This window comes from Aulostomus chinensis, chromosome 20, assembly GCF_037954235.1.
Source record: "Aulostomus chinensis isolate RoL2024-O1b breed Wild chromosome 20, RoL_Achi_v1.0, whole genome shotgun sequence".
Classification (NCBI taxonomy): Eukaryota; Metazoa; Chordata; class Actinopteri; order Syngnathiformes; family Aulostomidae; genus Aulostomus; species Aulostomus chinensis.
The window spans coordinates 23,321,160-23,347,676 of NC_141339.1; the positions used below are offsets into that span (position 1 = coordinate 23,321,160).

The 26,517-nt window shown below is 46.7% G+C and overlaps 2 protein-coding genes across 3 annotated transcripts in view; one reads left to right on the top strand and one right to left on the bottom strand.

Moving 5' to 3' along the window:
- Nucleotides 1–3,253: 3,253 nt before the first annotated feature.
- Nucleotides 3,254–26,517, bottom strand: part of ift172 (intraflagellar transport 172) — a 36,719-nt gene continuing 13,455 nt past the window's right edge. For both annotated transcript variants that reach the window (XM_086188783.1, XM_086188784.1), the window contains exons 20-48: nucleotides 26,250–26,342; nucleotides 26,044–26,121; nucleotides 25,110–25,358; nucleotides 24,166–24,244; nucleotides 23,916–24,036; nucleotides 22,923–23,067; nucleotides 21,079–21,168; nucleotides 20,782–20,879; nucleotides 20,537–20,672; nucleotides 20,346–20,462; nucleotides 19,973–20,115; nucleotides 19,734–19,827; nucleotides 19,566–19,630; nucleotides 18,911–19,091; nucleotides 18,695–18,804; nucleotides 11,027–11,156; nucleotides 8,322–8,420; nucleotides 8,098–8,207; nucleotides 7,759–7,822; nucleotides 7,201–7,287; nucleotides 6,977–7,093; nucleotides 6,565–6,675; nucleotides 6,360–6,479; nucleotides 5,842–5,937; nucleotides 5,693–5,752; nucleotides 5,490–5,588; nucleotides 5,259–5,409; nucleotides 4,968–5,059; nucleotides 3,254–4,169 (exon numbers count right to left, since the gene is read on the bottom strand). In XM_086188783.1, coding sequence (XP_086044909.1) covers nucleotides 4,080–4,169; nucleotides 4,968–5,059; nucleotides 5,259–5,409; nucleotides 5,490–5,588; nucleotides 5,693–5,752; nucleotides 5,842–5,937; nucleotides 6,360–6,479; nucleotides 6,565–6,675; nucleotides 6,977–7,093; nucleotides 7,201–7,287; nucleotides 7,759–7,822; nucleotides 8,098–8,207; nucleotides 8,322–8,420; nucleotides 11,027–11,156; nucleotides 18,695–18,804; nucleotides 18,911–19,091; nucleotides 19,566–19,630; nucleotides 19,734–19,827; nucleotides 19,973–20,115; nucleotides 20,346–20,462; nucleotides 20,537–20,672; nucleotides 20,782–20,879; nucleotides 21,079–21,168; nucleotides 22,923–23,067; nucleotides 23,916–24,036; nucleotides 24,166–24,244; nucleotides 25,110–25,358; nucleotides 26,044–26,121; nucleotides 26,250–26,342 — 3,225 coding nt within the window. In that variant the 3' untranslated portion in view covers nucleotides 3,254–4,079. The remainder of the gene's footprint in view (nucleotides 4,170–4,967; nucleotides 5,060–5,258; nucleotides 5,410–5,489; nucleotides 5,589–5,692; nucleotides 5,753–5,841; nucleotides 5,938–6,359; nucleotides 6,480–6,564; nucleotides 6,676–6,976; nucleotides 7,094–7,200; nucleotides 7,288–7,758; nucleotides 7,823–8,097; nucleotides 8,208–8,321; nucleotides 8,421–11,026; nucleotides 11,157–18,694; nucleotides 18,805–18,910; nucleotides 19,092–19,565; nucleotides 19,631–19,733; nucleotides 19,828–19,972; nucleotides 20,116–20,345; nucleotides 20,463–20,536; nucleotides 20,673–20,781; nucleotides 20,880–21,078; nucleotides 21,169–22,922; nucleotides 23,068–23,915; nucleotides 24,037–24,165; nucleotides 24,245–25,109; nucleotides 25,359–26,043; nucleotides 26,122–26,249; nucleotides 26,343–26,517) is intronic.
- On the top strand, nucleotides 14,833–18,640 carry LOC147243316 (uncharacterized). The gene is made up of 6 exons (XM_086188785.1): nucleotides 14,833–15,032; nucleotides 15,124–15,261; nucleotides 15,369–15,449; nucleotides 15,539–15,669; nucleotides 15,759–16,008; nucleotides 16,178–18,640. The coding sequence occupies exons 1-6, from the start codon at nucleotides 14,949–14,951 to the stop codon at nucleotides 17,858–17,860; spliced, it is 2,367 nt and encodes a 788-aa protein (XP_086044911.1). The 5' UTR covers nucleotides 14,833–14,948; the 3' UTR covers nucleotides 17,861–18,640.

Here is a 26,517-nt window from a genome sequence, read left to right on the forward strand (position 1 = left end):
ATTATAACAAGTTATTATTGCCTCATCAAGAGCTAAGGAAGCTCGTCACCTCACGCTAACCAGTCCGCTGTCCTGTTCTCTCGTCACCATGGGTTAACTCAATCCTGCTTGATACCTGATAACCCAGATTTTCTCTTGATAGCGCGGTAACGACTCGTCAGGACCAGACTACTGACTCGTTATCTTGATAAACTCACCTGCTGCGGCGGGACAAGCAGCGTCACCATCCAATAACCAGATGAACTGAGTGATCAGGAGGGTTTAAAAAGCCCACGTGAGAGTAAGGTTTCTCTCAGGTTGCATGGTTGAGTGTTTTTGTTGTGGCTTGTTGCTGATGAAAACAGGACAGCGAGGCGTGTGTCATACGTGTTCTCCTCGTGATAATAAGAGCCCCGACTTCAGGAGACACGTGAAGGTTGAGGCAGCCATTATTGTGAAGGATGAAGAGAAAGTGACTCAGTGAGGTGGAACATATCGAGATATAATGGAATAATGTCAGAAAGACTGGTGCTGCTGGAAAGAGCGAGGAGAATGGGATGGGGGGGGCGGAACGAAATGCAAACTGGGCAGAAAAGTAGGGCAGAGCGATGCAGTGGAACCCATCAGGGCGAAGTGGGAGGAGCAATGTGGGTCGTCTCTCGTCGTGTTCACAGCGGACCTTGATTTAAATGTCCATACAATTAAGGCACGCGGTGAATGCCAAGAGAGCGTCCCGACGGCGCCGGGCTGAGTTCTGCATTTACTGCTGTCACACACCAGCAGACGCCAGCAGCCGGCGACACCTCAGGCCTCATCAGCTGGAATCTGAGCGTGTATTTGAGGTAGGAGAACAGATAGGACGACAGATGCTACAGCCACTAGAGGGCCTTGATCTCCATCAGCGCGGGAGTCCCCTGCACAGCGAACACGGGAGAAATGCCTGGCTGAGTCAGTCGACGTGTAAAGAGAGCTGGGCACAGTGTTGGGGGCGGGGCTTAACCTCAATTCCTATCAACATTGCTCAGTGACAAATGAAGCACAAAATGTCCCCCTTCCAGGAGTGAGAGAAACTAGTTCACTGCTCTTTGGGCTAGAACAGAACCACCTTCCACCGGCCGAGCTTCTGGTTTAAACTCCGATAAGTTGAATGAGAATAAAACGCTTCCTGTTACACTTTGAAAATGTTTATCCCTCTTCTAGCTTCACAATTACTCACCGAACAGCTGAGCAGCCCTGATTTGTTACTGCAGGATGGACATCTTGGTCAGAGCCTTTCGGTACGTAGGTTGCTACTAGCTAGCTAGCAAATTAGCTTGTAGGGAGAAAGCCTGAGTTTGTTCAGCTCGTGTTAAAGCAGCTTCATCAGTTCAAGACTCAGATGCTTTCAAAAGATGAACGTCAGCCAGCAGACGCCGAATTCCTACAAAATGCTTCAGAAATCTTGCTTCCCTGCTAAATTGATTACAGAGCAAAATAAGTAAATGTAGTATTGTGTGTATGTAATAGTACTAAAACGATGCCAGCACATGCAGTATCATCATACAAAAAAACCCACTTTTGTTTAACTAAATATGTCGTTTTCACACCTCCACACAAATAAACGAGCGCCCGCCCGGCCAAAGCCTCAACAACATGGCGCTCATGGGAATCGCAGAGCAGCTTCTGGCCAGAGGGGCCGCCAAAACAACCTGAAAGTTCATAGGAGCTGCTTTAAACAGAGCGGCTCCCAAATTTGACGGTTCGTCTTTGGTGCGCCGCTGAGAATCCCTCTGGATTCCTCATTGCGTTGGTAGCGTTAAGTGTTACGTCGCAGACAGGCGGCGCTCATGAGCGGATGGATGCGTGGCAGTGCCGTCCAGGTGTGATGGACAGAAAACACCTGCGTGTGTTTGTCTTGTAGGCTCAGCAATGACGATGGGAGATGAGGCTGCTGGCGGAGCAGGAAGTCTCCAGAGCTCTCGCTTACTAATGCGTTTTCCCTAAACACACAATATTGATCCCGGACACACAGAGGCTCTTCTGGGAAAGGAGGCAGCACACACACACACACACACACACACACACACACACACACACACACACGTACTGTGGAGGGTAGATGTTTATACACAGGAGAAGAAAATGAAAAAGAAGTCAGCAGAAAATTTACTTGAAATCCATTTCTAATCAGTTTGACAAAAATACTTGATTAATAACGAAGTTGAGTTCATTGATTAACAATAATTTGGGTGAGACGAACACTGACGTGCCCCCGTGTGTGTGTGTGTGTGTGTGTGTGTGTGTAGCTTCATTAGTGTCTCTTATTTATTAAATGTCTGTTGATTCATAAATATTTTCTTTCTCCTAATTTATATCATCCTTTCTTCTTCCCTGTCAATGCAGCTGGAACTCTTCAGATTTCCCCTGTGGGATTAATGAAGTCTTATCATTAGTATTATTATTAATAATAATAATAATACTAATGATATGTTTTTTATGTGAACTTCAGATTCAAGTCCAATTCAAACGAACAGACGGTCAAACTGAAGAGTTGTGTAAATGTTACTGAGGAGTATTTCTTGATGCGTGTGTGTGTGTGCATGTGTGTGGGTGTGTAACTTGTATTTGTACTGTGAGATCACATTAAATTCATGTAGTGCTGCGGGTCGGACCGCGTGGGAGGATGTGCCAACGCATGTTCGGAAGTTCCACCTGAAACCCGGGCCAAAACATGAGTGGATGAATTTGTTGCCCCGGTAACAACACACTGACCCACGAGGTCAAGCTGCGGCACGTCCACGGTTTTCTTTTTCCTCTGTGGAATCAAACCAGAACTCTGTGATTCAGCTTGAAATGAAAAATGGGGCCCAAAGTGTGTGTTTGTGTTGTTGTTGTTGTTGTTGTGCTGAATGTTAAGAACTGAATAAACTGGTCCGCTCATTTCCTGGTTGCTTGTTTCTGCCTTTGTTCTTGTTTTTACACCACCAGACGTTCCCTACATGAATCTAAATCTCCGTCCCTCTAACAGTAGAACGAGGTAACTGCTGAGCACTGATGATGTCATACACAGCTCAGCTTCCTGAGCTATGATTAGAACTCACAATTCTACTGATACCAAGGATGATAGAAACTGTAACTTTGTTCAAAAAAAACAAACGTAATAAAATGTTACGTATTTATCAGTCAGCCCAGAACGCAGCTACTCATAAACACTGGGTGAGCCCCCTAGTGGTTGCGGTCAGAAATACATGGAATACATGGGAGTTAAATTTCAATATCTACATTTATTTTCATGTCAGCACAAAGGTAATAATATATTGTAGTACAAAACTGCTTCGTGAAATAAAAATGGAGCATTTGAAAAATGACTTTTATTTTATCTTTATTAAACAAACTACATTCCACATCAAAGGCACTGCCAGTGTCTCTGGCCTTCTTCAGTCCAACCAATAAAGTCTCACAACATCAAAACCGTTCAGAAACACGGAAACCTTTAGTCGCTCGTCCTGAGAGGAAGTTCTACGAGACGAACGAGGGAGGGATGGCGAGGGCGTCGCCTCATCCATCTATGCTGATGATGCCAAACTATAAGTCAAGGACCACAAACACTATTCTTGTTGTGGACAATCCTGGAAAATACAAACAAATGGTCTCAAAGTCTTATGAAACTGGAGTGCCAAACCAGTATTCATCCGCAGCTGAAAGCAGTCCCAAACAAACGCGCCGTTTCTTCCCGTCTGAGTCGGACTGACAGAGTTCAAATCCTGGGATTTTCTGTACTGCAGAGCCATGTAAACTCATTCCATGAACTCTGGAGATTAATTTAGTGAGAATTTGTGACGATGTTCAAAATGTTGCATATAAATTTTTAGGTTGAGTTAAAGGTCGTTTCAAGTCCGATGTCACGTTCAGAGGGGCTTTTTTAGGCTGGAACAGCCTCTTCATCAGAAAAGGAGGATGTTCCTGAGTGTGAAGCTGAAGAGAAATAAAGAAGTCACAGAAACCTTTGAGGGACGGCGTTTCTGAACCAAACCACAGAACAACTGAGGAACCGGGAAGCTGGTTGAAGGGTTGCAGGGTAAAAATGTCAGCGCGTACAAGGAGGAGAAATGTTGAGAGTCTCAGTGGAAGGAGAATCCCGACGCCGGCAGACCGCCACACCACTGGCTGATGAACCTCAGGACGTCCTGACACTCGCTACTGTGAGTGGTCTGCAGGTAAATATGGAGACAAAGAATCAGAAAACGTGTGTGTGTGTGTGTGTGTGCGCGTGTTTAACGAAGACTTAAGATAATGACGCAGCAATTAGTCGAACGCCGACTCACATAAAATCGCTGATGTTGAGGGTGATGATGAAACTCCATGAAACAAGTTTGACTTTTTTAAATGAGACTTCAGGCAACATCCTGTGTGTGTGTGTGTACTTGGTTTTTGTTATCTTTTGGAGACCTTTTCTGGTACAAACACTAACCCTTAACAGGACCCCTGGTCCTCATGGGGACCAAAGACCTGGTCCTGATGCAGCAGAACTTAATCTATGAACACCTGGCCAAAGGTAGAGTGAAGGTGGAACCTGCAGTCAGCTTGAAGTTGAGGTGAGGCAGCAGTTAGTTAGGGTTAGGCCTTGGGTTAGGATGTTCACATGAATGGAAGTCATTGGAATGTCCTAATAAGGACAGCTACGCAAACCTGTGTGTGTGTGTGTGTGTGTGTGTGTGTGTCCTCAGAAGTCCAGCACATCCCAGTGTGTCTGATGTGTGGAGTGAGGGGGGGCGAAAGCTGATAACATTTAGATTTTACATTGGGGAGCAGAGTGACGCTGCACTGTGGTGCTGATATCACTTCCTGTAACCAGCAGGTGGCGCTATGACTTAAACTCAGCTTGTAGAACTCCTTGGGACTCATCAAAGATCTGACCATGTGACTCCAGTTACTGAAGTTTTTGGGGTAATCCTGCAAATGAAGACGTGAGCTCCCAGTGGTGGGAGGGGTCAATCGTCCTGACTCACCTTGGTGGCCATGAGGAATTTGTTCCAGTCTTCCTTGTTGGCTGCTTTGTCCAACAATGAGAACTCAATCTTGTTCCTCAGAACGGGGTAGCCTGGTGGCAGGAGAACACACACACACACACACACACACACACACACACACACACACACACACACACACACACACACAGAAAAACTGAAAAAACAAGCCTAGCTGACAAATATTCATCACATTTAAATTCAGGGACAAACCCTGAATTTTACGCTGAACATGTGTGTGTGTCTGTGTGTATGTGTGTGTGTCTGTGTTACCTGTGAGGACGCAGGGCAGCGAGCGATGGCCGGTCGTGGCCACCAGCGAAGCTTCGTAGGAGTTTCTCTCGTCCCGTGGCAGGACCTGCTCTACCCGGTGGTCCATGGAAACCATCAACACCCAGTCACGGATCTGTTCCCGCTGGACGTCCTGCAACACACCACAGTGTGTGTGTGTGTGTGTGTGTGTGTGTGTGTGTGTGTCTGTACTAAGTGGAGCTGAAGACCTACAGTAACGCAGAGCTTGGAGGGAACTGGGACCTCAAAGGGAATGTCAGTGTCCAGGAAGTCTGAGTGGTCCAGAGCGTCCAGGGTGCCCTCGTCGATGGCCTGGAGACACAAACCAACCGATACAACAGCGTTTATTCCTTTAGATAATTGAAGAACCGACAGGACGGCCCAGAAACAGCCAGCTCTCATTCCTGCTGACTTACATCGCACAGATCCAGGAAGTGGTTGAGGAAGATGAAGGCCATGTTCTCCCAGCCAACCGCCTGCCAGGAAAGGAGATTAAATGAAGGAATTTTCCGAGAAGGACCAAGATTTTGGGCCATGCCTTCGTGTTGGTGCCAGGTGGACTCACCCTGCAGGCCAGACCCGCCTCGTAGAAAGCCTTGTCTACGGGAACCAGTTCAGTGTGACGCAGCAGAGACACTGACAGCTTGGCCGACACGCTGGTCTGATCACACACAGGAGAGAAAGACGCTCTGATGATGTCACAGTGACTTCTCGCTGGGGGGGTGGAGCCTCATTTCAACACGTCATCATGTTAAAGGAAATAAAAACACGGGCGAAGTCACCGCTCCACCCTGATTTTAGTCGTATTTGTCCATGAGTCTCCCCTGACACTCTGTCCTAAACTCTAACTTCCTAATTTTTGAAAACTCCAGGCATCGAAGTGCCTTGATCCGTTTGAACCTTCTGAACTTTTAGCTGCTGCCACAAGGATCAAGGGTTTAAAAATAAAGGATGCAACTACAGCCTCTTCATCCAAGTGTCTCCAGACGCGGGTGAGAACAAGAGGCGCTCATGGAAAAGGTCTCAACTCCTAGGTCTGGAGGGTAAAACGCAGGGAAACGTCTGAGCATCGTGTTTGTTTACCAGCTGCTCGACTCCTCTTGCGGCGGACCGCGTGGCGTAGTAGTGGGCGATCAGCAGCATCTGTTCAAAGTCGTCACGAGCTGGAGAATGGTCCTCCGATGACTTGGAGATGTTCTCACGCTGAAAACACGGAGCAGTTTTACTACAGTAACCAGCTCCTGGGCCGGGTCTCACTCTACATCAGGTGCGACTTGCTCGGTTTTACCAGCTGCTGCAGGAAGTTGCGGAGGTCGGCCCAGGTGCGGTACGAGTCCGGCCCATCGGTGTTAGGAATGCTGATCACGTCCAGGAACAGACGCTTGTAGATGTTGAAGTTCTGAGAGTATAAAAGGTGAAATACAGTTCATAAAGGCTTTGCAGGTGGTTGTGGTCGTCTCGTTAAAAGCTTTTATGAGACAGCGGCGGCGGTGGTGAGACTGGTGAAGAGACACGGAGGTAATCTGACACAGCAGTTAACGTCTGGTGGCTCTTTAGGTTTCGTATAAATCAAGCGAACTGGATTTCTTTCACCAGTCAGTCACATGGGACTCTGACAGGCTTGAGTCAGTACAGTTAGCAGAGGGGGGACGGTTGTCATCAACAATAACCAACAGGTGAGGAGTTCCAGGTGTGTGCACCTGGGGGTTGGGCGGAGCTCCGTGCTGGATGTAGAGCTGCAGGGCTTTCAGGGCCTCGTCCTCCTTGATGAGGTGTGTAGCGTACAAGGCCACATACTTGTGCAGGATCTTAAAGTTCTGTTGAAAAATAAGACCACCCATGTTGAGAAGCACCGACCTGAGCCGAGGGAACCTACGTTTTAACACCCGCAACCCAGACGAGATGGCAATCCTGCTTTTCCTACCTGTTTTGAGGCCGTCTCCAGACATTTCTCCCACTGGCCTCTCTCAGCGTACATGTCCAGGGCAGCCATGACGTCCACGCCCACCAGCTAAACACCCAGAAAGGCCTTTTAGTCTCTGATATGTTGTGAAGAAAATACAACGTGTACTCTAAACTCAACTCATTAAAGTAAGTGTGCAGGGCTAACAGGGTGGCCCACTAGCCTGGGGCGAGGCATTCGCCCTGGGCTGTGTGCCTGGAGCAACACAGAGTCGGTAACTCCACCACTGGCGTGGTAGCCTGTTAGCTTTTGCTAGCGCACCGTTATTATGTTCTCTGAAGGGATGAATGGACTGACTCACGTCCGCACACAGAGAACCGTGGAAATGAGGCGTAACGGTAGCGAGTGAGAACCATTCATCAAATCTGACCAAGTTAGGCAGCAGACTGAATGCTCAGAGAAAGACGCAAGGCCCAGTGGTTGAAAAACAGCGAGTCTGACCAATAACCTTCCAGTATCATTGTTCTTCTAACGATTGTGAGATGAGCTGCAGGCAACCGAGTGTGTAAATGTGCATACCGAGTCCACTTTGCCTTGGTTCTTGAGGTGTTCTTTGTACTTCTGGTCCACGTAGCCCTCGTACCTGCCAGAAATGAGAGGAGAACAGCAGACATTTTCATCATAAATGTTCTGAACAGAAGCAAATTTCCTCCAATCTAAGTTTCATTTAGCAGCCAAGTGGCTTCCTCACTCGAGCTCAAGTCTTTCCACGAGGACAGCTGGAAAAAAAAGTGCAGGGTTTTTGGACTGAAATATTTCCTATCTATTTAGTGGCCTTTTGTTTCAGATCTCTAGGGATCAGTCGAGTCACCAGGAACAACATGACTGATGATGTGCGAGGGTGTAAGAGTTGACTACCTTGGCTCCAGCTCCTTGGCCACTCTCTTCGCTTTGTTCCACTCTTCACCCTCTATGAAGACCTCGATGGCCTCTTTGATCAGGTCCATGTTCAAGTAGAGCTCAGCAGCCTTCAAAATGCAAACATGACAAACCAGAAATAATTACAGCCTCTAGAGACGTGCAAGACTGTCTCCCATCATATTTTACAGTCAGAAAGAACGAGTGTTTGCGTGTTCACCCACAGCGTTGAACTTCCTCAGCTGGGTGAGGCGAGGCCCGACCACCTGGACCACCTCCACTGCTCGCTCGCCACTCAGGAACTTGATGGACAACTCGGCTGCCTGGAGGCGTGACAGAAAGTGACGGGTTTGAACTGGATTCTGAACTTTTTCATGTCAGAATGAGACCCACGCTCGTTAGCTTAGCACAATAAATGCGAGTGGATGGGAAACACATGCTAACAAAAACACTTCTGTCAAAAGAGCCTAAAAACAGCATTCATAGAGCTAGAGTTGTGTTTAACATCGACTGAAAATGACAACTCAACGAAGGAAACGCTGTAGTGTTCGAATCAGACACGTAGCCGGAACTACTTTCCTGGTTAGGCGCAGTAATTTGACGCAGCACCTCCTAAGCTCCAATGGAACTTGGGTCAAAGGTTTGTTGAGGACTAGAAGAGCGACTGCTGCTACTGATCATGAGGAGGAGGAGGACTCCTGCTGGACACACCAGCATCCTGGACCTGAGCTAGCTGATGCTAACACTTCCCACCCACTACCAGCCATTGGGCTAAGCTAACTAGCCTGGACCTGAGCTAGCTGATGCTAACACTTCCCACCCACTACCAGCCATTGAGCTAAGCTAACTAGCCTGGACCTGAGCAAGCTGATGCTAACACTTCCCACCCACTACCAGCCATTAGGCTAAGCTAACTAGCCAGGACCTGAGCTAGCTGATGCTAACACTTCCCACCCACTACCAGCCATTGAGCTAAGCTGACTCGTGGCCATCAATAGAAAGAAATGATTTTATGGTCATTCTAAGATTCTGAGGCCATGAGGTCTAACCCATCCCCTGAACTGAAGTCACTCATGGCCACAACACTGTTTACAACATGTTCAACATTATAAAATCTCCAAATTAAGGGAAGAAGTTTTATCTTGTGGCCTCTATCTAAGCCCACTCCAAGGCTCCGTAGCGTGGCTTTGGGTTACAGAAGTTAGATGTGATTTGTCTGTTGATGCTCTTACATCGGTGAGGCGCTGCGTTCTGGTCCATCTATCATCCTTCTGTCGGTCAGCAACGTCCTGAATCTTTAACTGAAATCTATTGGGCACATTCAAGCTCCCTGCAGGAAGGGAAACTATTGACGGCGGTGACCCTGTGACCTCCTCCTCCAGCGCCACCGGAAAACAAAACGTTGTCCCTCTCACACTGAAGCAACATTTACTGGCTTCATTCAATCTCCCCAAGGGACAAAAACGTATTGAGCTTCAAGACCTTGTGACCTTTCCTCCAGCGGCGCTATTAGACCCACCATTCAAATTTCAAATGAGCTGATCTCCATAGCACTGAAGTCAATAACGCACAATGTTTGCAGAGCACCTTCATGCTCCCTGCTGAGGGGAATCTATCGATGTTGGTGACACTGTGACCTTTTCTCTACCTCCGCCATCAGGAAAATGTTGGCTCTCATTACATATCTACTCTGTCATCCGTAAAGTACAACGTAGCATCTCAAGCTAATGACCAACTGGTCAAACCTTTAACCCGAATACTGCGTGGTACTTAGTTTTGGGTTCTGTTGAGTGTATTTAAACAAAAAATGAGTTTAGGAGACAGTGAAGAATTATATTTCTGACGTTGTAGTTGAGCAGTGCAGGATTGAGTCCTAGAGCCCAGGGATGAGTCCTAGAACCCAGGGATGAGTCCTAGAACCCAGGGATGAGTCCTAGGGCCAAGGAATGAGTTCCAGAACCCAGGGATGAGTCCTAGAGCCAAGGAATAAGTCCTAGAACCCAGGGATGAGTCTTAGAGCCAAGGAATGAGTCCTAGAGCCAAGGAATGAGTCCTAGAACCCAGGGATGAGTCCTAGAGCCAAGGAATGAGTCCTAGAGCCAAGGAATGAGTCCTAGAGCCAAGGAATGAGTCCCAGAACCCAGGGATGAGTCTTAGAGCCAAGGAATGAGTCCCAGAACCCAGGGATGAGTCCTAGAGCCAAGGAATGAGTCCTAGGGCCAAGGAATGAGTTCCAGAACCTAGGATTGATTTCTTGAGCCCAGGATTGAGTTCTAGAGCCCACGAATGAGCTGGTGTTGTTGGAACAGCAACACCGATTCCCTCCAATTTCCTTTGGGATGCTTGTGACCCTCTGAAGACTTCAGGCACTTTTAGGCATATTTTCTTGATCTTAGGATGTTTCCTTAAATTCAGCTTTATGCTGCTTGCAAACAATGTAAAACTTGAGAGTTTGCGTAGCAAAAGTTTACCGATAAAATCTCAGCTGGAATAAGATGATGACCTCCTCAGTCTCGTGTTTGCAATTTCGCTAAACCTGGAATGCCTGGAATCTGATTTCTGTCTTAGGTTCAACAAATTTGTGTCATATATGAATAAAACAGGAGTTAAATGAATGAAAACTGACTAAAATCAAACTGTACACTGTAAAAGTGTTGCTTGTCCCTTTCATTTACCAAATGTTGGAGCTGACATTAAAAAACTTGATACTTCATGTCAACATAACAACAGTATTATTTAAAACTCTACACCCTGTGACAGACATTTATTCAGCATACAGCCACACACTCGCAGCACTACGAAAGACAAAAGTCATCTTTTGTCTTCTCAGAACCTCAAAGTCGTCAATGTGCACAAATTTTGATTCAAGGGCATAAAATATTGCAGTAAATGGAGAGTTTTTCTGTGTCCACCGGAGGAATCCTTCTACCTTCATCCAGCATTTCTCCATTAGTGCCGCGTTGGCGTCGTCCTTCACCTTCAGGTAACACTCCACGGCTCGAGAGTACTCCCCCGTCTGTTCCCACTCCCGGGCCTGTTCCAGGAGACCCTCCGCACCCCTGAGCACAGGAAGATCACATCAGGCTCATGTTGATGTCATCAGATACGAGTCACCCTGAACTACCCGCTACTATGTGGCTATACTTTCACACGCTCAAAACAAAGTAGTGCACACTTCAAAATGCTAGAAACACAAGAGAGAATAAACAAAGTGAATGACATTGGGGTGCTGAATGAGTAAAAATGGTCGCAAAGAAAAAGTAAAACCTGTGGGGACAAACAGAAGCATTCACGCCGACCTGAAACGCCGTCATTTCACACACACACACGTCCAAGTTTTACGTGTTGTCCTTGTGTTTGGAGCCATGTTCAGTCCTGTCAGGAAACTAAACTGGCACATTCACAGAAACGTCTATGAATGCCAGCTGCGTCTGAAACTTCAGCCCAAAGACACAAATACACAAATGTGACAGAAATAAAAAGGAGCGGGGGGGGGGGGGGGGGTCCAAAGTGCATCGGGAACACAAATATGGCTACAACACTTAAATCCATCACATTTACATTCACACACACATATCGTGTCTTTTTTAAAAATGATAAATCAACTGAATATTATAGTCAGTGAACAAAAATGGTCTTGTTTACTCTTGTCAACAATCAACTTCTCTCCATCAGAGGACTCTGACGCTCAATTCTCTGATCAATCATTCTGTTTTCTGAATTTCCACACTGCTGAAAAAACAAACCAAACAGTCTTCAAAGGCTGGAACATGATTGCAGTCTAATCTAATCTCTGTAAAATCTAATCTCCTTTTAATCTCCAAAGACACTTATCAAGCGCTCCCAACTCCTCTTCATTTACATTTCCAGTTTCACTCAGATTACAGCAGGAAAAGCGACCACGGTGTGTGTGAGCAAACCAGGACGTGGCGATGGTGTAAAGATGGCTCCTGGACGTAGCTGGAGCTGAGATGCTAAACATGCAGGAATAATTCAGTGTTTTCTGGCTTTAAAAGCCCTCTCCCTCATTCGTCTCCATTGGTAACTTTTGATGTCGTCTCCCACAAGTCATTAAGGAAGGAGAAGAGCTGCTGCTTTGCTGCCTAACGAGCGATTCCTTGTTGGGAGTTTGGGGTAACACAAAAGCTGTGTATTAATAAAGCATCAAACTGGAGCTTTGTGCATAGATGATAGTGGTGGGCTGCTGGGAGGAGGGCCGGCCTCCAACATGTTCACAGTGAATTTGATGATTTTCCCCAGTAACACAACGAGCCAACAAAACCTTAGACAAGCTCTAAAAGCAATGCTCCACTAATACTTCTGATTCGGAGTCTGGTTGAAGGCTCATTTGGAAACCGCTGGTGTCGCTTCCATAACTTTGCAAGGATTCTTCTGCAAGGAGGAAAACAGCACAGTTTTTACCAGAAATCTCCAGCTCCAGGCTGAAATGTCACGCTTGACCATGTAAAGGGTGACATTTCAGACATGGAATTTGTCCCTTTCTTTAATTCAAAAGAAAAATAAAAAAAAAAGCATTTTCTGATTCAGACATAAATGAAATTGAAAAAGAATGTTCAATGTAACTTTAATCAAACATGGCTGGACCCTCATGGAAGAGGACAGATTATTGGTTGACGCACTGCATCAGCGTCACCTCGGCGTTGTAATAAACCCCTCTCAAGCAGCCTTTCGCGCCAGGTGGGTGGCGGACGGCAGGCTAGTGCGATCCCTGCGGCGTCTCTCAGCTGCGGGGGGATGTTCCACACATTCAGGCGCCTCAAGACAAAATTAGCTTCTCACCCTGATGGCAGACAGACATTTCTACCACCCTCTGAGCGCGCACCTGATGTTCGCACAACAATGACAGATACCTGACATCTGTATGTGGAAAGAAACGTACTGCAATCTCACAACATACACACACACACAGTCTCCATAGGACATTTATACGTGAAGAACGTATCCCTTTCTTTTTTGGGGGGCAGTGATTTGCAGCAGTCTCCCAGTATGATCTGAAATAAGAGTCAGATGAGAGAGAGACTTCCGAGGTGACGCTGAAGCGAACGGCAGCCTAAACGCCCCGCTCCCACCCGGTCGGAAATGTATCCCCTTTGAAAAACATTAGATTTAAAAAACTGCCCTGAAACTTAACATGGAAGGGGATAAGCAAAAAAAGAGTAAAGGTAAACAAGGTACAAGACGTGAAAAAGGAGAGAATGCCGAAGAAAAATCCTACAGTGACGAGGAAGCTATGTGAACGATGGCGGCACTGACGAGGAAGGCGCTAACCCCGTCATGCAAGGCCATCCACAACGAGATTTGTGCGCTCCGGTCGGATGTGAAAAGTGAAATGAGTGAATTTCGACTTTCCTTTCGTAACGACATGAAGGAGTTGAAGGGGTTTAGAGGAGAAATCAACTGAAAACTCGAGGAAGCTACAGGTGAGCTACAAGCTACCATAGTAAGAGTGGGCGAGGCAGAGCAGCGCATAGCCGACATTGAAGACTGGGACACGGCAGCAAAGGAGGCTCTCACCCTGGCGCTAGAGAACCAACCAACCAAACCAAGCTGAAAGCCATGATGACAGTTTGAACCAATGGACTGTCATCGCTCTTAAACTATGGTTTAAGGTTTTGAAGAAGTTACAAATAGAAAAACAGGTCAGGGTCTTGAATTGGATAGCATATGATCCAGAATCTGAACCTGCTAGATTGGACGGTGGGTTGAGAGAGGCAGCACGTCTGTTTGTTCCCTCATCTCAGTTCAATTCAGAGCTACGAGTCAATGTCAGCCACATTCGGACTGGAGAAGCAGGACTTCCATCGATACCTGCAAGTCAGAGAATATTATAATAAAAAACTACAGATCGAGGAGAAGGGATACAATTTAATCTCTGTATTTCATGAGGCATATAAAAAGAAAGCTAATAAAAAGTTGGTCTCAAGAATATATGAAAGTATACGAGCCTCTAAAAATCACACGACATTATCCATTAAACAAAAATGGGAGGAGTCAGAAACACAAATATCAGAAGAGACCTGGTTAGATATGTGAGACACAGGCAACCACTGCAAATTCAAGCTCTTTAAGAGAGTTTGGCTGGAAGAATGTCCTGAGATTTTTCATAACCCCTAAATTAACAGCACTACGAACAAGCGCACAGAGCCGAGGCTCTTGCTGGAGGCAAGATGGAACCCCTATGGCGAACCACTTTCATGTTTCTGGGCCTGTCCGAAAATCCAGTTATTTTGGAGGGAGGTGTCAATCAAGTTAAATAGAATAATAGGGGTTGATTTCGATTTTTTTTTTTTGTGGTTTTACATCTCAGTTAAATTCCGCAAACAGTTTTGCAAGAGGACAGACACTTGTTGAAGACTCTTCTGGTCAGTGCTAGGAAAGCCATAACCAGAAGGTGGTTGCAGCACGGGATCATTCACGAAATTTACTGGATGGAGAGACTTGCTTTTGTTTTAAGACTTCAGTTGGAGAAAAGTATGGAACGCTGGGAAAAATGGACTGAATATGCACCTCGAATAGTGTGATGTTGGAAAATGAAAAGTGTAAAAAAAGAAAAAAAAAAAAAAAACCCCGAGATGAGAGTCAGCGCCGAGATGACAGTCAGAGCTCTGTGATGTGAGCTGAGATTACAGTTACGGCATTGCGCTCAATCAAGTCAGTCACTGCCTGCCAGCTCTGCCAGTGATGCTGCTGACGCGGCGGCGGCTGCCATCTTAGCTGACCAAAGAGCATGACAGGTAGTATAAGGAAGCTCTGACCCAGCAGTACCAACAAAGTACTGTTGAGACAAGTTCCAGCCCTGGTCGGTTAACGTGCATCCACCCACCATCAGCATGACTACCTACACCAGAATTAAGAAGTTAGGAGAGGGTGCATTTGGCCAGGTGTTTAAAGCTAGAGAGAGAGAAACTGGGAGAGTAAGTGCCTTTTTTTTGTTGGAATGTGGTTAGAAAGACTGTTACTGGTTCAGCTTCAGCATGCCGACGTCTACTCTTATGTGTCCCTCAGACTGTGGCCTTAAAGTACCTAAAGAAGGACTGCCCTGACTGGCAGGTCATCGACCAGCAGAGAGAAATCGCCATTTTGAGCAAACTGAAGCATCCCAATATCGTCCAATATTATAGCAGCTTTGAAACTCATGATCATGTAAGGCCACAATTAATATTCCTTCTAGACGCTTTTCACGCGGATCCCTCGACCCACTGCACCATCATGTGACTGAACTGACCGCATCTGTCTGTCCCTGTCGATAGGTGGTCGTTGTCATGGAATACGCCGGGGGGTCCAACTTGCAGCAGCTCCTCGACGCCAACAGGAGATTTTCAGAAGACAAGGTACTGATTGTAGCTGGCAGTTGCGCAAGATATTACAGTTATTGTGGTTTCACAGCATTCAGATTTATGGTTTCTCACCCTCTTTCAAGGTTCGGGACATTGCCAGGCAGCTGGTGTCAGCCATGCAGTACCTGCATTCCAAAGGCATCGTCCACAGGGATCTAAAGACCGCTAATGTGGTGTTGAGAAGCGACGGCTCGGTAAAAATATGCGACTTTGGGTAGGTAGATTTTTTCATTTGAAAGGAAAAGATAGCAGTGTGAGTCATTGTCTACAAGTATAATCAAATGGGATTCAATTCTGTTTTAGGTTTGCCAAGGTCATCACCGTTGCCGCGTGGATGCTTACATCTCAAAAGGGAACTCCTCTGTACTTGTCCCCGGAGAGAGTGATGGGGAAGCCGTACGACCATGCGGCCGATCTATGGGCGCTTGGCTGCCTTGTATATGAGATCCACACGGGGAAGCCTCCGTTCATGTCCACCTCCCACTCTCAACTTAAGCATCGCATTCTGAAAGGCTCAGTGGAGTGGCCCTACTACATGGCCCCCAACTGCAAAGTAAGCATCTACAGCTACATTCTCATGTCTCTCCATCAGCAGCTCGTTGCATAGTACCGTTAGAGTGGAGTGGAATACAAGGTTCTTATTGCGACATGAAGACATCAGTCTAACATACAAAAATATATATTTTCCTGCTCAAAATGACTTTATGATGTCTCCCTCACAGGATTTCCTCCAGGGCCTTCTGACCAAAGACCCTGAAAAACGACTAACCTGGCCTCTTCTTGAGATCCATCCATTTGTGGCAAACAGTCTCAATGCCAAGAGTGAAGTCAGCTACAAGACCCGGTACCAGTACAGGGATGAAGGCACTGAGCTCAGCTACACCACGCCAAAGACACCACAAAAGGAGGTCCCCATCAAAAAAGACCAAGAACAACCGGGGAAGGCCCCTCCAAGGCCTGAGGACAAACACGTTATTCCGATCTTCAGGACTGAGACGGAAACCGTCCACGGCCACATGGGTGAGAAGGTCGTAGCAAAGAGAGACGATGCCCGAATGAAGGTCCGTGCTCCTCAAATTGAGGTGAGTGAGATCCGCGGTGCGCGCAAAACTGACCGCGAGGAATTGGCTGTTGAGCTCGTACCCGAGAGGAAGCCAAACACCCGCCTAAACAGCAAACCCGAAAGAATGCGGGGTTCCCATCAAGAACACATCAATCTGCAAGCAGCTCAGCAACAGGTTGAGACCCTCCAGCTCAGGCTCCGCAAAGAGACACAGGACCATCAGGACAGCAAAATCAAATTCAGGTCTTTGATCAGAACACTGAGGGCCGAGAAAGAAGATCTCCAAAAAGCAATAACAGCACAACAAAAAGATGCTACGAGGAAGGAGCGAGACCTCATGTTGCAGATGGAAGAAATGAAGAAAGTAAACAAAGTACGGACTGATAAATTGGCAGCCGAGCTCCAATCGGAGAGACAGAGGACGGCTGCGCTTGACGAGAAGCTCGTAAGGATTCAGGCATCAAACCAAAGGCGGACCAGGACAGGGCAAGCCACACAACATCTGGTGGAGGACCTTAAGCTGAAGCTTCAAGAGGCAACAAAGGCTCACGAGGAGAGCAAGAAGAGACACAATGATCTGGTTTGCAAGCTGCAGACCAGAAAGGAAGAACTTCACAAAGAAATGAGAGCACTGGAAGAAAACGCTGCTGTAAAAGAGCAGGGTCTTCGGAAGGAGATTGTAGCCCTGCAGAAAACGGCAGCCGAGTACCAGGTGGAAAAACGCGAGAAAGATGCCCTGAATGAAAAGTTTGAGAAGGCCATGGCATCACAACAAGAAATCACCGTGAAATGGAGAGCTGCTCTCCAGGAGGCTGAAACTCTTCGGATCAAACATCTTGAAGAAATGAGGTCTCAGGCTGAGAGAATAAGAGAGGACACCTTGCAAAAGATGAAAGATGGGGGCTACATCCCAAAAAGAGAAGCGCTTCAGAAAGAGACATCCCTTCTGAGGGAGATGTTGGCGATCAGAAATTGCCTCAGGGAGGAGGTAGAAAGAAACGTCTGCCTAGAGGACAAATTAAAGAAGATGCAGGACTCTCATGTGATTGCCTCAAAGACCCATCACATCAGTCAGGAGACAATCGACAAACTTCGGCGAATTCTTCAGAAAGAAAAGGAGGACCATGAACAAAGCCGGAGGAAGTACGCGTCCTTGGTGGAGTCGCTTAAGAGTAAGCAGAACGCCTACCACGAGGAGAAGGCTAGAGCCCTGCAAAAGGACGGCGCTGTGAAAAGGCGCTGTCCTCAGAGAGAGACGAAGACGTCACAACGGAATACAAAATCCACCTGTAAAGCTTTACCAGCGACCTCCAAGCCAAAAGAAAGAAGATGGGTGCCCTAAATTATTATGTTCTCAAGTTGGGATCTGAAGGAGTTTCAGGGTCCCCAGCAAAAATGGGAAAAGTTGCTGTTCATCTCCAAAGTTCTCTCTGAGGGCCTAAACGTGCTCAACACGATGAAACTTTGCATGTCAGACCAGGAGAGAAATCAACAGATTTTGTGGGGTGTAAAAAAAGAAAAAAACACCTCAACTGCGCCTCCTGGATATCTTCAAACGCTCCTCGCTGGCTGCTTGTTTCACCTCCATGTGCATAATTCAAGAGGCACACGCAACTTGACGACGCCTACGGATAAGTCCACTGGTGCCATGACCTCAAAACCTGATCCGAGCAAAAAAAAAAACTGAACATCAAGTCCTGAAGCGCGAAGGACGCCACAAGTTACATAAAAGCAGCAAGAGTTTAACATTTAAGTCTGTCACCAACAAATGTTTTAATATTTTTGCCTGAAATAAAGGCTGAAAGACACTAAGAATTATCAGAGCAACTGGTGATTAATTCTGTTTTGACTGATCAATTGATAAGTGATTGCAACTCTTGTCCTGCGTGGCCCATTTGGTTCATCTACCATAAAAACTGTTAAGTAGTTAACTACTTTTTCTCTGTCTGGTCTTTGAAAGTTCTGAAGTAAATAAATCAAAGTGGCAATGCAGAGTCTCAACATTGAATGTCTGTATGTATTTCACTTCATGTTGCCAAAGCCTCAACAGCAAATATTCTAGTGTTGGTACACAAAGCCTCCATAAATGTGACTCGGCCAACATGTCACACAGGAATCGCAGGTCTGAAAATGCGCCAGAGAGACGGCGCTCTATATTTTCTGGTACTTTTCTCACCGGACTCCTTTCTTGGCCGCCTCCCTTTCGTACTCCTCCTGGAGCGCGGAGAGTTTATTGGGGATGTACTCCTTACAGATGCGCATCGCCTCACTCCACATGTCAGCGTCCTGTCAATCACAGACATGACGTGACAGACAGATTCCTCCTGAAAATACTTGGAAAAGTAAAAGTTTAGTGAAACTTCAGCCAGTTTTAAGCCAGTTTGGCAGGTACCTTGTAATATTTAACAGCCAGGTCGGGTCTCTGGGCTCGGAGCAGGAAGGCTTCAGCCTTCTGGTAATCTTTCTGTTCAAAGCAGAACTTGGCTTGGCCCACCAGAACCTCAGAGACACTCTCTGGATCGTGGCTCTCAGCCACCCGCTGCGCATCGGCCCAGTCTTTGTTGTGGACATACCTGGAAGAGTTGACACACGTACACACACACACACACACACACACACACACACACACACACACACACACACACAGATGAGCTTGGAACAAAATATCAGTTTTGTCAGATTAGTTGAAATCCTGTTTGCATTTGAACCTGTGACAAACGGGAACCGGCAGGGACCGCGCGATACGCATCACAATAGAGGGGTCAAAATATGGTTTTATCACGACATATTGCGCTACAATAGCAATACTAGGAGCTCGAGCATCAATAAAACATTATGAAAAAAAAAAAACTGCAATATATTGCTGTTTGGATTTCAAAACACTGCTCTTTCAATATAACCTCTCAGCTCGATGTTAGCAGACAAGAACAGCTTCAAAGGCAGTTTCCATCTCCCCTGAGTGCTGCATCTTAGCCTCATGCTAACGGATGTTGATTCGCTGGTGTTAGGCGGTAAAGGAGGTCTCGTGTGTCACCTTCTGTACTCACATGAGCACAGCTTCTTTGGGCTTTCCTGCTTTGACGAACTCAGCCTCAGCCTCGGCGAACTTGCCCTGGAAGAAGAAGTGATGCAATTGGTACAAAATTCAACAGCGGACCACTCAGTGACCCGGTGTCTGTCACCCATCTTATGAGTGTATGGAGCAGCACAGATACCTCGTCTTCCAGGTATATGGCGTGTTTGAGGTGGATCTCAGGTATCTTCTCCTTATTTGAAAGGCGAGCCAAATCAAAGGCAAAGTCAAAGGAGCTACAGAGAAGAAACGAAAGTGAGTTAACGAACATCTGGAGAATTTGTTGTTTTCAGTTTTAGTGACATCCCCTTAAATTTGAAACGATTTCCAGTACCATACCAGTAAAGTAATTTTTCTCCCAGTGGCATTAATGCAGCGTACCAGTTATTTGCAGCAGTTTCAATGGCATATTCCAGCAGGCCAAACTTGTTGAGAAGCTTGACTGCCGCCTCTCCTCCAAGGCTGCGGGCCCACAGGTAGGCCACCTGCTTCTGAGCACCAGCACCTCCATGGCTCTTAGCAACCTGACACACACACACACATACACACACACACACACCCTTATTTGTGTGTGAATCCAGACAGAGGACTCGGTGGGCACCCAATTTTGGATAAGTGGATGAAGACGGATGGGTGGAAGCGTGTGAATCCTCCTGACTCACGTCTCGAGACATCTGGAGATAGAACCTGTACATCTTACAGCTGTGATGGGAGGAGCAGGTCGATTCAACAAAGCAAATGTGAGTGCATGTACCCTGTGTGCATCCTCCCACATGTCATTAACACGGTACATGTGGACCGCAGCCTTCCAGTCCTCAGCCTCCATGAAGTGGTACTCTGCCTCCGAGAACTTGGACTCAGCCTCCAGCTCCTGCAGGAAACCCAGCATCACTTAGAAATATAAATGTTCAGAGTCATGGCATCACCTCAGCGGGCCGTGCGTACCTTGGCCAGGTGGAGGTGGGTCTCAGTCAGCAGGTCGGGGTGATGTTTGGCCACCAAGCGTATGACATCGTCAAACATGCGGTTCTTCTTAAACATTGTGATGGCGAGATCCGGCTGCTTCACCGTGGCAAACAGCCTGCAGACACACAACCTCTCATCTTACCACAGGGAAGGATGACGACGTCGTTCTCCTGCTGTAACTGGGGGCAAATGTTACTACAAACATTGGAATTTGCAGCTCTTACCGCTCCGCCTCCTTGAACTTGCCGTCTCTCTCCAGCTCCTGAGCTCTGCTGACGTACAGAGCTGTAACTTCCTCCTCGGTCATACACTTCACGGCCAACTGCACCCAAAAATACATCAGACACTGACAGTTTCACTCATTTAGCATCCTGATGAACTCGAACCAGAAATCCCTACATCGCTGCCTCGTCATCGCTATCAAGGAGCTCCGTGAAAAATAACATATTTGATTGTTTTCATACCCCAGCCCACCAGAGGCCGACGAACGCCGAGTTACAGAACCACATGACCCTACTGACCTTGTGAGCCTCCTCCCAGCGTCCTGCTGCCGTGTGCATGTCAATGGCGTCTTTAATGTGGCCTCCCTTCACAAACAGTTGCTCTGCCACCTACAGCCCATGGACACACACAGCAGAAATGTAAATATATAATACAGTCCATAGAAACTCATTCTCAGCATCTAAACTAACCAGGAATACCAAAATCATGATTGCTCACGTGTGAGACCTTTGACCACCAAAAAACCCCAAAACAAAACAACAACTTCAGGTCATCCTTGAGTCCCAGTGGATTATTAAATTTGAAGAACGTCCCCTGGGGTGTTGCTGACACATCACATACCGATTACATTTGTCCCTCAACCAAAATGTGTACGAACATACGCACAAACATACGAAGGGACGGATGGACAAGCCTCTAAAAATGAAGAAATACCTAAAGGCCCATTCGTGAAGTGACAAGGGATTAAAAACACACAAAAATGTATAATAAAAAAACAAAACAAGTTGAGAAAGTTGCCTGCAGTTACTAAAAGTTGTTAATGGAAGAATTTGAGAGATGTGCGATAAGAAAAATGGACGAGTCAACGTGAGACAATAGAGACATTCTGGCATCAATGCAGCAAATGCATATGTTGCTGTTTTTGCCGTCTTGATTAAAAACCGTCACGCCGTTGTTTTTGATGATAGTTTTCCTATTGAAATCACAGGTGAGCCAGTTATTGTTTTAGCCTTGCGCGGAACTATACTTTGCTGCGACTTCCACAAGTTGGAGAGCAAAGAGCTTGTTATCTTAATTACTTTCTGTGGATATGCCTGTGGAGCAAACAGACTGAAATAGCCTGCTATTTTCAGAGCCTGGCAGTCTGTGGAGGCTGTTTGGCTCAGCTGAGCTCATCAGAACCAGCACCGCACACCGCTTCACCGCCATCTACCTCTCTGTTCTCTCTTTCTATTTATGCTTTCTATTTTCCTATTTCAGCAGTCGTATATTTCATGTATCCAAGAAAGTTAAACTACCGCCACATTTTAAAGACAAAAATATTCTAATGTTTTACTCTCCGGTTAAAAAATACATCCAAGGCTTCATGAGCCTTGAAAATGTGGGTTAAGAGGCTAAAGGGGACTATAGAAGTTGTCAAGGACATTAAACACAAGAAGCCTGAAGCTCAGTGGTGGTGACCTTGAAGTCATGTGACCCTGGTGTAGCTCCTTCACAGGCTAATGTTAGCTTAGCACTGCTAACGGTAGAATCCAGGCTTCCAGCATCATCAGAGGGTTCATTAGTGAAGATGAGCTTGATGAACTGAACCTGGAAGATCATCAACTTTTGTTCACCAGAGCTGATTTCCTGGTTCAATCACCCACAACCCACACTTCCTGTTGGACTACAAGCACACCTCATCCCTGACATCATCACTTCCTGTTGGACTACAAACACACCTCATCCCTGACATCAACACTTCCTGTTGGACTACAAACACACCTCATCCCTGACATCAACACTTCCTGTTGGACTACAAACACACCTCATCCCTGACATCATCACTTCCTGTTGGACTACAAACACACCTCATCCCTGACATCATCACTTCCTGTTGGACTACAAACACACCTCATCCCTGACATCAACACTTCCTGTTGGACTACAAACACACCTCATCCCTGACATCATCACTTCCTGTTGGACTACAAACACACCTCATCCCTGACATCATCACTTCCTGTTGGACTACAAACACACCTCATCCCTATTCATGTCATATTCTCAGGTTTCCTGTTTCCTCAGGTTCGATGTGTTGCCATAGCAGCTTTCCATTCTACACTACAGATATTGCAGCGTATTGTTTTTTTGTCAAGTTTACCTCGTAGTCCTGCATGGAAGTGTAGTACTGAGCTATCTTTAAGTAGTATTTCCCAGCTGATGAATCCTCCTGAGATTCCAGGATGTGGACAGCTTTCTTCCACTGGCGGGCTGCGATGGCCGCCTCGATGGCCTTTATGGAGCAGCTACGGGAGGCAGCAGGGAAAGATCACACTTTGAATGTTGCTTGTATGCATGAAGTCGATGAAACTGCCCAGTGACTGACGCTGGACCGTCACAGGAAACAAGTCAAATGCTGAAGAGTAATTCAACGTTAAATCAAGATGTGTGTTGATGCCAGGTCTGAGCAGGGCCGCCGCTTCTATGACAGGAAACGCCCTAATTTGGTCATCCTCTCCAGAGAGGACGGATCCACTTCTCTCCTGTGCGGTGCATTAGTGAGCTGAGACCCACAGAAATCGACTGACTGCTAGTTAGCTTAGCACAATGAATACTAGGGGTTGGAAAGTTATCATGAGGTTACCACACACATCTCTCTCCAAAACGATCCCTGCCAGCATTAGATTAGAACAAGGCTTCTGCACTACATTTTTCACAATACAATAATTTAAAATTGCAAGATATTACAAATTTTAGAATCAAATTACTTTCCTGGCTGGGTGCAGCAATTTGACGCCACACTTTAAAACTTCTGCCAATGACTGTTGGGTGTATTTCCCAAAAAAAGGTGCGTTCATTTATGTTGAAAATGTCTATTTTAAAAGCGTTCCCAGCCGGTAAGGAACAAAGACACGGGTGCAAATGACCCGTCTAACTAAATGTGGTCTTTTTGAGGCGTGAACACAGTCACGTTTAAATATATCTCCTCTCATCTCTATATTATGGTCTTGGTGGTGTTTTAAAGTTAATAAATACAAAGTTGCCCGTCTCTGTTGGATTGGCGTTTGTTTGTGTCGAAGCTCCCCCTCTCCATCTGTCCAGATTTTTGTCACTTCAGTCCTCTCTCTCTCTCTCTCTGTGTTACATTACATACCCTGCTTCAATGAAGTGGTTGATGGCGGCGTCCATCTGTTTCTGCTGGACGAGGTAGTCTCCCCAATCCTCCTCCAGCTGCACCACCTTGCCAGGGAAAGCGAGGCGAGCCAGCTCCACCGCTACAGGAGGCCGAGAGGAGAAACTTTATATCAGATAAATTTACTGTACACATGCTGTACACTGTGACATTTTCTGAGGCTGATCACATGAAATTCTTCATTCGGGTACAGACCCACGCAGGGGTTTACCTTTTCTGAAGGCCCCTCCTTTACAGAAGCAGTCCAGAGCTCTCTGGTTGTTCCTGATCTTCTCGTACAGATCTCCAGCCTGAACAGATGGATCCAGGTTTAAGGGTTGGAAGTGATAAGATTTTACTGATGAAATTACTGATGCTCCACCACAGCTGCCTGGCTGACTGCTAGTTAGCTTAGCACAGTCAATGGTAGCGAGTGGGAAGTGTTAGCATCCACTAGCTCAGGCTCAGGATGTCGGTTTGTCCAGCAGTAGTCCTCCTCGCCCTACCTCAAAAAGTCGGCCATGACGAGTGGCAGCTGTCGCTCTGCCAGTTGTCAAAAAAATTGAGTGATTTTGTGGTGGTGCGTCAAATCACAGCGCCCTGGCAGGAAAGTAGGTCCGACTATGTCTCTGATTCTAAAATTACGTCTCCTCATTTTAAATCATCATCTAATACAGAATGTTAGCAGGACCCGCATTTTATCTATGCTAACACTTCCCAGCCACGACCATTTACTGTGCTAAGCTAACTAGCATGGGTGTCAGCAGCACAGAGGAGAGAAGGGTCTGACTCACAACCAGCTGGTCTACCAGCACATTTCCCACAAAGTTCTTGCCTTCCTCTAAAACACGGTTCACCATCAACCTAATAGAACACCTCAACTGATGAAAGTCTCCACCGTTAAGAAGGAAAGATTGATGACTCTCTTTCCCACCTGCTACAGAAACACAGATGGCTAGAAGAGAAGTTCTCCCACAAACAGCTACAGAAGGAGACAGAGAAACAAAAGCCAGATGGAGAGAGGCAGAGTGTAAAACTGAAAAACAAAGTTCCTCTGTTCCTCCCCTGGCATATGTTAGGAGACGAGAGGGAGACCGCGCAAGGTGGAAAATAAAGACAGGGATGAAGAAAAGGACAGAGACAGACAGGCGTGACTGGTTATGGATACCCACTTACCCTCTCATAAAACTCTCCTTTGATGAGGCTGGCGGCGATGCGGCTGACGGTGTCGCTGTTGTTGGTGATGTCTGCCTGGCTGATGGCCAGGCGGGCAGCTTTAGCCGGGAGGCCGGCCTTCAGGTACAGATTGATGGCACCTTGGAAGTCTCCCTCGCTCTCCTTCACCTCACCGGCCTTCTCGTGCTGCCCCGTCTCCGTCAGCCACTGGTAATAGTTCCTGCGCAGGCTGTCCAGCTCCGGGTGGCCCTGAGGGCGTTGAGGATAGGGAGGAGTTGCTCTGAGATTCAGGGAGCTACTGAAACGATCGGTGGTGCATTTAGGGTGCGAACAATCCTTCCAGATTAGTTCAACAATGTGCACAAAGTGAGCGCTAAAATAAACGTGTGATTCATCCTTCCGTCATTAAACATCAAGCCATTTCTTTCAAATAAAAAGAACATTTGCTGCTTCCAACATCTCAGATTATTGGTTGTTTTCTCTAACAGTAAACCGATCGCGCTCCTTCCGCTCATCTCAATCAACGCTGGACTCTGCAGGTACGGGACGGTGTGCCAGCTTGTTTCAGCTCCGCTCCGCTGCTGCAGGACCGATTTCCTCAAGTTTGATAACGATTGATTTACTGTCTTGGTTAACTGTTGCATCAATAAAATGCCTTTTAAAATGCCAAACGTCATTTACCAAACACCAGCATGAAGTCTTCAAAGTTGAATTATTAGTAGGTTGCACCCCTCAATAATGAGGTCGTGGATGCAGCGTTCCCTCGGCAGGGTGGTGCAACTGGACCCCCCAACACTCCGACTGACTCACCATCGCCTTTTCACATGCAGAGTGGTATTACCAGGCAGGCAGGTACCGGCTTCAACCTTACACATCGCGTTTTAAAGACAGACAGAAGATGTCTGAGTCTCAGCCTGCAGCTGCACGTCGCTACCTTGGCTTCAGCCACAGCGATGCAGTCGTCCCACATGTGGAGCTCCTGGTACATTTCTATCGCCTCATCAATGGCATTCTGCTGACACACACACACACACACACACACACACACACACACACACACAAAAACTCCGATCCATAATTTTGTATTTTGAAAGTTGCCACATTTGACTTTTCCACTGTGCTTCCGATGGTGTCACAGACCTGCTCCAGGTAGTACATCTCTGCCAGTTTAACGTTCTTATCCAGCATGGCAACGTGGGCCTGAACCTGATAAAACGTTGTTCCATCACCTCCCTGACAAAGAGAGAGAGACACACAGACACACACGTAAAAATCATCCTATTCTTTTGCTGGTTTTACATTTTGGAGAGTTGCCTGGTGAGAGACCAGCTCATGCAGTGTGACCCAACCACTCGGGAGAGTACTAAACAGTTTCATCCTTCTCGTATCCAAAGTCATGCACTTGCAC

Coding starts and splice junctions, on each gene's coding strand:
- LOC147243316 (XM_086188785.1), top strand. CDS start 14,949: ATGACTACCTACACCAGAATTAAGAAGTTAGGAGAGGGTGCATTTGGC. Junction 15,033..15,123: donor GAGAGAGAGAAACTGGGAGA/GTAAGTGCCTTT, acceptor TGTGTCCCTCAG/ACTGTGGCCTTAAAGTACCT. Junction 16,009..16,177: donor ACATGGCCCCCAACTGCAAA/GTAAGCATCTAC, acceptor TCTCCCTCACAG/GATTTCCTCCAGGGCCTTCT.